At 54.1% G+C, this 12,987-nt stretch overlaps 1 protein-coding gene across 1 annotated transcript in view; it reads right to left on the reverse strand.

Annotated features, from left to right (window-relative positions):
• Window positions 1-7,128: 7,128 nt before the first annotated feature.
• Window positions 7,129-12,987, reverse strand: part of TLL2 (tolloid like 2) — a 147,101-nt gene continuing 141,242 nt past the window's right edge. The window contains exons 20-22 of the mRNA XM_027775252.1: window positions 11,997-12,210; window positions 9,054-9,304; window positions 7,129-7,557 (exon numbers count right to left, since the gene is read on the reverse strand). Coding sequence (XP_027631053.1) covers window positions 7,423-7,557; window positions 9,054-9,304; window positions 11,997-12,210 — 600 coding nt within the window. The 3' untranslated portion in view covers window positions 7,129-7,422. The remainder of the gene's footprint in view (window positions 7,558-9,053; window positions 9,305-11,996; window positions 12,211-12,987) is intronic.

The following is a 12,987-nucleotide window of genomic DNA, read 5'->3' on the forward strand; positions in this document are numbered from 1 at the left end:
CATCTCAGGGCAAGTGGAGGGCAGGTGACTGGTCAGCAGAGCCCAAGCGAGAGGACACTGCCAGGCAGCCATGGAAGTGGACAGCGGGGGAGGCATGTGACTTACGGTGGAGGGTGAGGCACTGAGACTCGACGATGGAGGAAAATGGGCCAGGGGAGGGAATGAAGGTGAGGGAAAGGGCAGAGTGAAGCCAGCTCCTGGGCATGACTGCCAGGGGAGATGGACACACCGCTGCTTGGGTGGGTGATCCCGGAGACGCAGCACTGGGTGCAGGGATCCAAGCTGCGTCCTTACACCTGAAACTCGAGTCGCCTATGGGCTAGCCAAGTGGGGATGCCACCTGGATAAGGGGGTCAGCCTGCAGCTGGCTTCAAAGCACGGTGAACAGGAGCAGGTCCCTGCAGAAGGCAGGACCAAGACGGGGCTCACGGACATGGAGGGGCCCAGTAGACCAGGGGAGGCTGGTCCCCAAATCAGGGCGATTTGGGGTCACAGAAAAGGAATGCTACAAGGGGGTGAGGTGTTCAGTGGCTCAGAGGCAGTCTCAAAAGTTCAGAGCAGCCATCTGATTCCGAGCATGGGGGCTGCCGGACCTTGACGAGAGCAGTTCAATGCAACCCAGTGAAGGAGACAAAGCTGCCTTTAATCAGGAGAATTTCCCATCCTGGCTGCACGCCTGAATCACCAGGGGTGGGGTGGGGAGCATCTGAGAAGCTAGGCTCCTCCCCACACACACCCTGAGTGGGGCAGGGACAACCCAGGTGATGCTAATGAGCAACCAGGGCGGGGACCCCTGCCTGCATCAGCTGTTGGATGGTTCTGGTTGGCCGCCTGCAGCCTGCCAGGCACAGAGATGCTAACCCGAGCCAGACCAACATGGCTGCTGCCCTGTGGGGCTTCCGGTTGCCAAAGCTCCACAGTGACGACCTACACCTCATCCGCTGGTACTGTGAGTCATGGAGACGAGGCAGGTCAGAGACCTGTGGGGAACGCCACGGCCGCCCTGCAGGGAGCTGTGTGTTTGGGGCAAGTGAAGTCACCTTTTCCAGCCTCAGTCTCACACTCTATAAAGGGGGTGTGTGTGTGATATGGTTTACAACGGCTGGACTATTTACATCACAACTGGTACAAATTATGCTTTAACTTTGTTGATGGGCCCACACTCAACCTGGACCAGAGACCTGAACCAAAGAACACCAGTTTCTGGTCTTGGCATATCAGAAAAGTCATGACGCATTTTTTGCATAGAAAAATACGTCACGACTTCTCCCCAACCCAACAGAGGGGCTAGACTGGCCTGCACCCAGGAGCCCCAGCTCTCCCTCTGATGGATGTGCCATCTCTTCAGTCGAATTGCTGACACCTTCCACCAAGTGGAGCGCTAGGACGAGTGTCTGTACCAGTCGTGGTTCAATAGTCTCAAGTCAAAATGGGACTCTGAGTCATTTAAGAAAGAGGGGAATCTTTTGGTTGGGTGTGGTGGAGCTTGCAGAAAGAGAGGGAAGCAGGATCTGGGCAGACAGCATGAGGCTGCTCCCCAGGCCTCAATGGCAGGGAACCCTGGTCAGTCCCCTCGGGCTGGCTCAGCCCCTCCCTTTCCCCTCTGATCAGTGCGGCAAAGAGGATCTGATTGCTCTGGCTTGGTTTCTGCGCACAGCAGGACACCCCACCTCGCTGACCCCACTGCAGATCCCTCCAGTATGATAAGGGGCGGTACTGCAGAGGGAACTTGGCACTGTTACCTGAAGAAGGGGGAATAAGTGAAGCGGGCGGGCTCCCCTCCCCTGGGAAGGAGAATCAGGAGAAGGTCCGAGAGTCATTTCCTTAGAAACCGTAGAAAGAATACTCTTAGCAAGTAAGAGACTGGAGTCACCATCTCCAAGATGATCTTCCAATCATTTATATTTTGCCAGCATTTAAGTTTATTCAAGACCAATCACAGTGATGGTTTGTCAGGCAACAACAAACGGGGCAGCTTAAACAGCTGAATTATGCTGAGAGATCGGTGGATGTCTTCGTCTGGTCAGGCTGATAACAGAATTGTATTGACTGGGTGGATGAACAACAGAAATTTATTTCTCACAGTTCTAGAGATGTGCATCCAAGAACAAGTCACCGGCAGATTCTGCGTGAGGCAAAGGCCCACTCTCTAGTTCATAGACAGCCACCTTTTTGCTATGTCATTGCATGGCAGAGGGGTGAGTTCTTTGGGACCTCATTTATAAGGGCATGGAGGATCTGCCCTCCTGACCTAATCACTTCCCAAAGGTCCCACCTCCTAATACCATCACATCGGGAGCAAGGATTTCATTTCATATGAATTGGGAAGAAGCACACATGCCATTGCAATTGCCTTATTCTGACTTTTAAAACTCTGTATCTAAAATGTTAGTAACGAAGTGGAGAAGAAGCAAAAGGTTAAAACAAACAGAAACACCCTGGACATTTCTATCTATAAATGTCACATGGGAGAGTCATTACAGCTTCTGCTAAATAGTTCTAGTTCACCCTGTCCTTGACGGGAAGTTCAGGATAGCCGTGTGCCTTGCTCTGGCCAATGAAATGGGAGGAGGAGTCAGATGTCACTTCCAGGCAGTTCTAAGAGTCAATGTGTGGTTTGTCCCTCTCCTCTCTGTCTCTCTCTGGTGAGTACATGCTGCCCTCTGCCAAAAAACCAGCAATGTTCCAGGTGGTGCTTCTCCACCATCCCAGTCCTGTCTGAGGAGGACATGGAAGAGCTTCCAGGTAACCAGAAACAGACACGCAGTGTGGACAGGACATGAATCTCTATGTGAAGCCCCTGAGGTTCAGGGTTCGCTTGCTGTGGCAGCACAAGCTCGCCTAGGCTGACTGACACACCAGCATGCACGCCCTTGCACCACCGGGCTCACCTGTCCGGTACAGAAGGTAAAACTTGCTGGGGATGTCTATCTGCCATCTGTCTATGTGCATGTGTGTGTGTGTGTGCACACGGTGCTGGTGACTGCAAAAGGGCGGAAAACTCACAGAACTTTGACACTCTTTGTAGAGCACAAAACAGTTGCATGCTTTAAGGGATTTTGTATTGAGACTAACCTGAAGGCTCGTCAAAACACAGTCCTAGATCACCCTTTCGTGATATAACCCACAATACTCCCAGCGTGCTTCAAAGTCTTTTCATCTAGTCAACCTACAACGGTGTCCTTTACCAGATGGCGTCCCAGTCCTTGGGTTACAATGGCCCTGTATTAGGGCCCTGCAGACAACAGATAAACTCAAGTTTCTATATTGGGGAGGGGTAACTAAGGGGACCATTTATGAAGGATCCCCTTGAGGGAAGTGCAGGGCCCAGGGCTCGCTAGTTTAGTAGACGTCACTACCACACCTAGGCCTGAAGTAGCATGAGGAAGGAGGGGCTCCCAGGGCCCTGAGGGACGGGGTGGTCTTGTGGGAGCCATGACCTTCATCCTCAGATGTCAGAGGTGGCCTCAGGCACACAGCCGCGTGGAGACGGGTGGAGACAGGAGCCGAGGGACAAACGCAGGTGTCCGCCACGGCTGCACCTGTCACGGAGGCAGTGCCACCTCCACATTGCGTTAACATAGTTCCAGCTGATTTAGGTCCAGGAGAGGAGACACCTTTGAAAGCCAACCTTAGCCTTCCTTGTGGCTGTCTGGGTCCAGTGGTAAACACTGCTCTGCACCAGGCCTCTGCCCTCCCCTTCACACCCTTCCCGAGTTCTTGTGGTGGTGGAGAAAATTCTCACCAAGAGGACCATCTTGTCTGAACTAGTAACACAAACCCAGGCTGGATCAATAAGTCCACATTCTTTAATGGAAACCTTTCTCTACAGAGACACGTGCTACAGCCTCTCCGCTTTCTCAGAAACTGACATCATTTTGTAAAATGTAAAATTAGGCAAAATAAAAAAATACACATATCTTATGCAGTCTTTCTCTTTTTGAAAGAAGCCTTTCAGGCATTTGGAATTGTGGTTCAGATGTTTAAAAACATCGGCTGATGCCAGAAGAACTGAACACTACCCAAACCAACAATGATTTGAGTGTGATCAAATGCACCAGGTCGATGGGAAACCCCAGTGTGAATGTGCTAGCTGACAAGATTTTGTGAGTTATTTAAACAGGCTGGGCAGTTTGTAAGCAATACTAAATGTTAGAGGGAAGTAGTGAAGTGGAATTACAGGGAAGCTTTAGGAAAAAATAGAGGGAACCGTAAATGAATGCACAGGCTCACTGCTTAAGAAGTTCTCCGAGCTAAAGTTAATTCCAGACTCAACTCGCCCTGAAATCCAGGTTCCATCACAGCTTCTATTAGGCCAGATTACACTTCAGCAGAACCAGGTTGGAGCCCCAGACCCCACATACCTCATCGGGTCCTTTGCCCTAGGACAAATCTCCGAACTAAAGCTCTCCTTAGAACTCTGGGACGTTCCAGGGCTTGGCACTCAGTTTAAGGACAAAGCGGGCTGGGACGTGTCCTCCAGCTACTTCTGTTACCCCCAAGGTTGTTTGCAGGCAGATCACAGAGCGACTGGAAAAGCCAAACAGGGGCCTACATCTTTCTGCCGAATGGGCTTTCTCCAGGAGCTGGCCGTGCGGCCTTTGCAGAACCTCCGTCCTATGTGAATCTCCACGAGGGTGGGCTCCCAGAGCGTCCCAGCCAGCCCCAGCTAAATCAGAGCTTGTCTCTTCTGGGAAGATGTGACTCACAGAGGCCCAAATGATGGTTTTCATAAGGGCCCCATTGTTGCAAGTCGGCCATATGGTGACAATCGTTGAAGCTGTGCGCTTCTGAACGTCTTCATACCAAAGAGACAAAAAGAAGCATCGTTGTTTCTCAAGGGTGGCGAATGCCAAGGCAGGACCGACTCCCTCCTACTTTTCCATGGAATTTGTTCATCTTATTTTAGAGTTCTAAAAGTTGAAACTACAGAATTTTCACTTTCTTGGAGAAAGACTTCCCCTCCCCCCCCGGCTTTTGCCATAGTGCGTTTACCAGAGAGATAGAGAGAGGGAAAGTGAGACATCTCCCCCCAGGGGATGGCCACACGGCAGTCCCTTCTACTCCATTCTCCTCTCAGGATTCGGGGCACGCACATGCAGCCTGGGTGATTTCCAAGCTCCCAGGTCTGGGACTCAAACCGTGGTTGGCCATACAGGAGTTCAGCCTTAAGCACCACGCCACCTGCTGGCCCTGGAGAAAGACTTTTTAACTGTCAGTTATGGGTTGTGATTTCAGTTTCAACATTAACAGACAAAATGAGACAAAATAAAACCTTGGAAATACCCAAGCCAGAGAACGGAATCTACTGGATCCAACAAGCAGGGAATGCTGCCGGCGAGCCTTGCGTTTGCTGGCGCGGAGCTCCCCGGGGCAGCGAGCCGCGCACCACAGCACGGGAGCAGAGGCTGAACCTCAGCCCACGGCCAAGAAAGGCCCAAACAGGGCTGGGGGAAAGGAGAGGCGGACCACATCGGCTGATAGCAGGGGCCGTTCAGTAAAGCTATGGCCAGTGAGATGCGTTTTCCACACTGCATTGATTAAGGCGTTAACGACTGACCCTTCACACACAGACGTATAGGTACAGGTATATATTATTACTCAGGATAATACTTTTCTTTTCTGTTTTAAGGAAAAAAATATTCCCATGCATTTATCTTCCTTTGTAGAATTCTAGTTTATACTCCCAGCAATCCTTTTCATTAGACACAGTCCTCTGATGGCCTATTCTGAACCTTAAAAAATATGTCCTTTACCTTTGTTAGATACTTTGTCTACAGTGATGTGTTGCTTCGTTCCAAAGGAAGTCTGGAGCTTGGGAGCTATCTTGGCTCGAAATAAAAACACTCCTGTGTGCTGCCCTGCGTTCCACACCAACCAACAGGGCTCACGGCTATGTAAACATTATTTTAAAATTATTCCAACATAAATACTTTCTTTTTTTTTTAATTTTTAGGTTTTTGCCTTATGGCACGTGAGCTCACCAAAGAGAGACAGAGAGAGGAAAAGTGAGAACTCACCCCTGGGGGGATGGCCATGCTACGGTCCCTTTCTCTATTGTCCTCTCAGGGTTTGGAACACACACGCACACGCACCCGGCGTGATTTTCAAGCTGCCGGATCCGGGACTAGAACCACGATCAGCCATGTGGGAGTCCAGCGCTTTAACTGCTACGCTACCTGCTGGCTCCATATAAATACTTTTTTAAAGCTAACATACCACAGCTTTTAGCTCATAATGCCCATAGATGCCTTAATGAAATGCCATTCAAAACTACCTCTGTTTAAGTTAGACCTTGAGGTGCTAACATTATGTAAACATCATCCTCTATACTTCTCTAGAACAAGTGCCAAGTGGGGTGACTTCTGACTGCAAGTCAGCCATCGAAGACCAGTCTCTCTGAGCAGTTACTGCTGAGCTCTTGAGCCGGGTCACAGGAAGTAGTCATAGACCGACTTGCTCCACGAGCTGATGACTCTTACATAACTTAGAACTAACCAGTCTTCAGCAGCGTTCATCCCAGGAGGGGTCTGGCTCAGTCCCTCACCAGACGTCTTTGCACATCTCGCAAAAGCAGTTTGATTAGGTTGTCGAGGGGTCAGGGTTAACAACAGCACACACCTCCGAAGCCAGAGGAAGAAACGTTCTCTGAAGCCCATGGAGTTGCAAACACAAAGTGGAGTCTTCCCAAAATGAGAGGGTGAGGACTACCAGGCCAGGCTGGAACACGGGGGCTCCCACCAGCAAGATTCTGCTGGAATCCACAGTAGGTGAGTTCGAGTCCACACAGATGTCACGAGGGATGGGAGGAAACCTCTTTCAGGAGTCTAATGTCGTAGTGAAAAGGCTTGAGGCCTCCTGACTTCATGACCGATCCTTACACTCAGAGCCCCCTCTGGGCACTGCTCACGGCAACAACTTTTTAAATCTTGACGTCCATATTCTCAGGTCTCCTAGCTGACATGTCCCTGGCAGGGAGAAAGCAGCGATTCCAGCCAAAGTTGTAAGTAACAAACCAGCCACTGCCACGCTTTTATCCTCACTGCACGGTGTAGCTGGGAGACCGCGGGGTCTCCAGGGAGCACACACTGCCTGGCACCCATGGGAGTTCCTCCAGGGTAGAGATGACCAGGCCCAGGCTGGCCTCCTGCCCCCTGGAGGACGGACACGGATGAGCCTGCGTGGCAACGATGTCATCGTCTCGAGAAGCCCAGGACTGGTAACACTGCAGCGGGAATCCCAGGAACGTCTTCCTTCCTCCTCATTCGCCAAACTTAGGTGTACCTTCATCCAAATGTTTACCTCCAAGGCTGGATTTTGAGTTTTCGTTCAAGAAAAACACTGTACACTGTTTTAGGACTGATTCTCAAGGTGCTACGACTGTGAAAACATTCTCGTGCCTGTCTTCGCGGGCCGGCGGCCTTATTTCTTCATGTGTAAGGCGTCTTGGAACTTGGTGCTGGTGTACCGCGCGTGGAAGCCTTTCTTGTTGATGGTGTCGTCTGTGTGGAATCGGATCATCAGGGAATCCCCTGCAGAGTAGATTTCTTCTAATGGCTGAGGAAAGAAGGAAAACCCAGTGGATGCTATGCTGTTGGCTATGACTGGGCTTTAGAATGGGGGTGGGACTGAACCCTACACCAGGATACAGGGTAGGTGCTGCCATGACGTGTCCCTGGTACCAGAGACTCTGAAGGGCAGCAAAACCAAGCTCCTTTTCAAAGGCACGCGTTGCAAAATCTGCTCCAGGGAGCTCCCTGGGCTCTGCTTCTCCAACACGATCCTGCTGCATTGCTCATGTGGACTCTGTTTTATTAAGTGCACGACTCTATTTATTAAGTGCACAGTATAGCTAGGCGGGCTGGGCACTGCACTAAGTCCTTGGTGCATGCGTGCTTTACCACGTTCATTCTGAGGCAGCTACGCTCTCCGTGTGGTGCTTGACTAACGAAGACACAGGCTTGGGCCGGACCCAAGCTCAGAATTTCTGACTGGGAAGCAAGAGCTACAAGCCTCCCTGCTGGACGACACTGTGTCTCCCTCTCCCAGGAGACAGGATCGAAGGCCACTGTTCAGGCCTGTTACTGTCTGAGGACATGAAGGGGGACAGAGCAGCTCCACGCGCCAGGTGGGAGCAGGTTCCTGGAGGGGCCAGACTGGGCTTCCCACAGGGCCTTGCGCAGAAGCCCCAAGGCTTCCCCTCCAGGTGGGCCTCCCAGTTTGGAAGACTTTATCCGGGGCAGTGCAATGGTTAAGTCCCACTCTGTCATTCTTTTCTGGAGGGTGAAGGGAAATTACTCAGAGGGACAGAAATGCCTGGTTGAATTTCTCTTTAGCACAAGGAGCACTAATGGCTCCAAAATGATTGGCATTAGCTCAGCCAATAGCAAAGAGGCCTCAGCCAATAGCAAAGAGGCTTGAGCGATCAGCCCAGGGACAGAGAGAAGGGGAGGGCTGGAGGCCATGGGGCACCGCCAAGGAGGGACGGGCTCCGTGCTGGCTGGCTACACTGGCCCACCGAGCACCAGATCTGTGCCAGGCCCTGCGTCGGGCTCTGGGGAAACAGTGAACGGGCCTGCCCTGTGCTGGGAAGGTGGTCCAGGAAGAGGTGACAGGGAGAAAATCCACAGGGACCTAGAACATAAAGTGTGCGTTTCTAGTAAGAGACACACTCTTGTCATTTTCACGGTATTAGCTTTTGCTTGGGGAGAAAACTGTGAATTCAGGGAATATACAGAAGCATAATTGCATCATAGCAAAGCCTGAAGGCCAAATAGATTTGGGGGCTGGGGGAGAGGCTTTGCAATAACAGGGCAAAGTCCAAAAGGGAGAAGCCCCCTGCCGTGGCGGAGTCAGGGGTGAGGGAAGGCCGTGGCCCCACGCGCCCACCTCGGGGAGGCGTCTCCCATTCCCCACCGCTCCAGCAGAACCTGCCTAGGGCCACCGCTCGCTGGTAGGTGGCACGGGCAGCTTGGACAGTTTCCCAGCGAGTCTGACTAGACTCGGGCTCCAAGAACTGTGCACTGGCCCTGGCCCAGCGGCCCTGGACTCACCCCGGAGCCGCAGAAGCGGCCGAGCCTGGGCGCCGAGCTGTCGTAGCCGTCGTAGGCCTCCATGTAGTCGTAGCCACAGTCGGCCTCCTCCTCGACCTCAAAGGTCTGGAATACCAGCTCCACGCCGTAGCCGTCCTCTGCCACGATCACCCAGTCGCAGCGGGCCTGGCTCGGGTAGTTGTTGTCCCCAAACTGGGCGTGGGAATAGAGCTCTCGGGTCTGCACTGCAGCCTTCAGCCTGCCCCCGCACTCTGGAGCAGAGAGAGACCGGAGATGCCCCCTCGGCACAGAGAGCGCCATCCCACCTCCCCGGGGCTCCCCCACAGAGCCTGGTGCCTGTGTCGCTGGAGAGGCTGGCCCTCATCAGCCCTCCTACAGAGGAGCAAGCAGAGGCCGGTGGCTCGGAAGCCAGAGCTCCTGGGGGTCACGTGAGCCCCATAAGCCAAGATCCCCAGTTCCTGAGCTGGGCCACAGGGGGCCCCTGGAGACCGAGCGTGCTACTGAAAATAGCCGGCCACTCTCTCGCATTCTGAGACACCGGCCACGGGTGCTCTCCTGACCGCTCACTGGGGTGTGGCTGCCACGTCAGCGTCCTCTCCCTGGAAGTGCTAGAAACTTCTGAGAGGGCTCCCGGCAGCCCCGCTGACTGACCATAACTGTCATTTCTGCTGACAGAGGACAAGGAGAGCAGGCCGGGAATGCAGGCGCCCGCCCACCCAGGAGCCCAACCTCCTGGCTACCGCTCCAGTTTGAGGGCAGATGCAGGCCAGCCCGGAGGCCACTGCAGGTGCCACAGGCGGGCTGCACTCAGACTCTGGCTTGCCTCACGTGGCCTTAGCTTCTGGTGTTGTCTGGTTTTCAATTTTCTTTCAAAGTGTATTCATTATGTCATGAGCGTGAAAGACAGAAAGACACGGACCCTCAGCCGGGTACCACACCGAGACCCTCACCTTCCCAGCCGGCCAGGATCGTGGGCAGTGCCCAGGTGTGTACAGGTTGACTGGGGGTCTGAACCCGCATCACTCGAGCAGCCTGGTGCCACAGTACCACTGAGCTGGCCTCCCGGGTTTATTAGGATGACTCTGGTTGGTCTGGGTCCTATACTTATGGGTAGCCCACTCGTGTCCACATAAATAAAATGAGAAATGACGGACCAGCAGGTGGTGTGGTGGTTAAGGCACTGGAGTACCATATGGTCGACCGTGGTTCAAGTCCCAGACGGAGCTTGAAACTCACACCGGGCATGTGTGCATGCATGCCCCAAATCCCAAGAGGAGCATGGAGGAGAAGGGTCTGCAGCATGGCCATCTCCCCAGCAGTGATTTCTCACTTCCCTCTCACTGTCTCTCTGTCTCTCTTTGGTGAGCACATGTGCCCTGTGGGAAAAACAACTTAAAAATGGGGCAGGGTGAGACCAGATGAGGAAGTCCAGAGATTCTGCAGGTAGATTCCTCCACAGCCCCAGAGGTGCGGCGCTCACCCGAGGTGGCTTCTGCGGGGTCCTGTTCCTAAGTCTCCCAGGTCCTGAGAAGCGGGTGGCAGGGCAGTGGGCACGGGGACAGGCCGCCTTCCTCCGCTCCCACTCAGTCCCTCCCCATCTCCCACCTACACCAGTGGCCCCCTGCCTTCGGCCCTCTGCCCGGGCTGGGTTGAGCTGTGGGGAGCAGAGGGAGGGAACAGAGAGAGGCCAGAGAGCCCAGCCTCGCTCCCCATTGCCAGGCAGGCAGGATCGGAGTCCTGTTTCCATGGGTTCTAGTCCCGGCTGGTAACACTCTCTCTCCTTTGTTTCTTTTTTTAGATTTTTGCCACAGGGGGCATGTGCTTGCGGGAGAGACAAAGAAAGGGAAAGCGAGAAATCACCCCCCAGGGGGTGGCCACAACACAATCCCTTGTACTCCGTTCTCCTCTCGGAATATTGGGCACGCACGCACACTCACCAGAGTGATTTTTAAGTCACGTGGGTCTGGGGCTCGAACCAAGGTTGGCTACGTGGGAATTCAGAGCTTTAACCACCATGCCACCTGCTGGTGCTGCCAGGTGGTAACACTAATGGCTAAAGAGCAGAGCCCATTTTCTTACTGACGCCGACAAAGGAGACCACGTAGGTTGTTATAAGCAGGTATGTTCCTCTGAAAGAGCAATACTCCTTGGGCATAGAAAGACAAATGATGGAAACAAAAAAGTCTCATCTTCTGGAACCAGTTCTTGCAGGGTAAAAGGGCCTCCTCTCCACTCAGCTCCCACACTTTGGGATTTCACAGACCGACAAAGTGACAAATATGTGCTTTTTAAAAAAATTGATATGAGCAAGTCTGCTTGCTGGGGAGCGAGAGAGAGAGACAAGAGAAAGCACCCCCAGAGGGGTGGGGATGGCCAGGCCACAGTCCTTCTCCCCCAGGCTCCTCTTGGGATTTGGGGCACACATGCACTAATGGCACTAATGTCCCAGTGTGTGATTCTCTTAAAAGAATTATTTAACTTTATTATGTATGTATGTATGTATGCATTCTAATTTGACCACAGAGAGAGGGAACGTGAGGAAGCAAGCCGCCAAGTCTGGGACTTGAACTGCAGTAGGCCATGTGGGAGTCCAGTGCCCTTACACGCCATGCCACCTGCCACACCACTGCCCCCCCCCCCCCGTGTGTTTTTCAAGTCCCCAGATCCGGGACTCAGATCACACGGTTGTCACGCGGGCCCCACCTCCTTAGCCTCCACACCACTGGCTGGCATGCCAGGCACATTGCTTAGAGGAAGGAAGGAAATGGGGCCTCGCCAAAGGCCCGCCCACCTCAAACTGTCCATCACCCCCCCCAGGGCTGCTAAGGTGTTTGGTAACGGGACCTTCCCCCACAGGCCGCCCTGCCCGGCGCTCTCCCTGTCACCAGAATAAAGGGCAGTCCCACCCCTGCCACGGCCCCGGTGCCCGGCAGGCCCACATACCTGTGCTGTGCACCGCCTGGAAGCCCCTCCTCTGCACCGAGGCATCCGAATAAAACCTGAGAAACAGGCTACTGCCCGAGGCCACCGTGGGGTCTGGCTTTGTGCTGCCGCAGAAGCGGCCGAGGCTGGGGGCCTGGCTGTCAGGGCCATCGAACAGCTCCACGCGGTCGTAGGCGCATTCCTGGTGCTGCTCGATCTCGAACTCTTGGAAAGTCTGGGGTGGAAGCGCAGCCAGTGAGGCAGGGGCCTGGCCCTCAGCAGGGTGGGGCCCTGCTCCAGGACGGGGAGGGGGGGCGCCCGCCTCTGTGCAGCTGTGTGGGGGTCTCCGCGTGGCCTTGCCCCTGGGCCCCAGAGCAGCCCTGGAGGTACGGCCAGCCACAGCTCTCCCGGCCGCTCTGGGGAGATGGGCGGGAGGGTCCGAGAGCCCACATGCTTGTTGACATCTGGACGGTGTTAAGCGGCAGGGCCAGGTTTGCGACTGTGCAGCCCGCCCTCCCTCCCCTGTCACACAGCGGGTCGCCCACTCAGCGCTGTGAGCCTGGCTGAATACTGTGCCAGCAACCAGTTATTTATAGATATATATATATTTTTTTGAGATTTTTGCCACAGGGCACGTGAGCTCGCTGGGGAGACAGAGAGACAGAAAGCGAAATCACCTCCCAGGAGATGGCAGCACTGCAGTCCCTCCTCCTCCATTCTCTTCTCAGGATTTTGGACACGCACGCACACGTGCCCAGCATGAGTTTCCAGCCGCCGGGTTCAGGACTCAGACCGTGATCGGCCATGAGGGAGTCCAGGCCTTAACCACTATGCCACCGGCTGGCCTGCCAGCAGCTGTTGTAAGGGCCCGAACCCTCGTTGGCCTGAGCTGCGCCTGTCAGGCCGCCGGCCGCATCGCAGTCTCAGGAGCAAGAACCGTGTTGACTGTGCGAGGACCCCGGCTGCGGCTGTCATAAGCCGTCCCGCCTCGACCCCGTCCAGCCTAGAAAAA

Source organism: Tupaia chinensis, unplaced genomic scaffold, assembly GCF_000334495.1.
Source record: "Tupaia chinensis unplaced genomic scaffold, TupChi_1.0 Scaffold000539_1, whole genome shotgun sequence".
Lineage (NCBI taxonomy): Eukaryota > Metazoa > Chordata > Mammalia > Scandentia > Tupaiidae > Tupaia > Tupaia belangeri.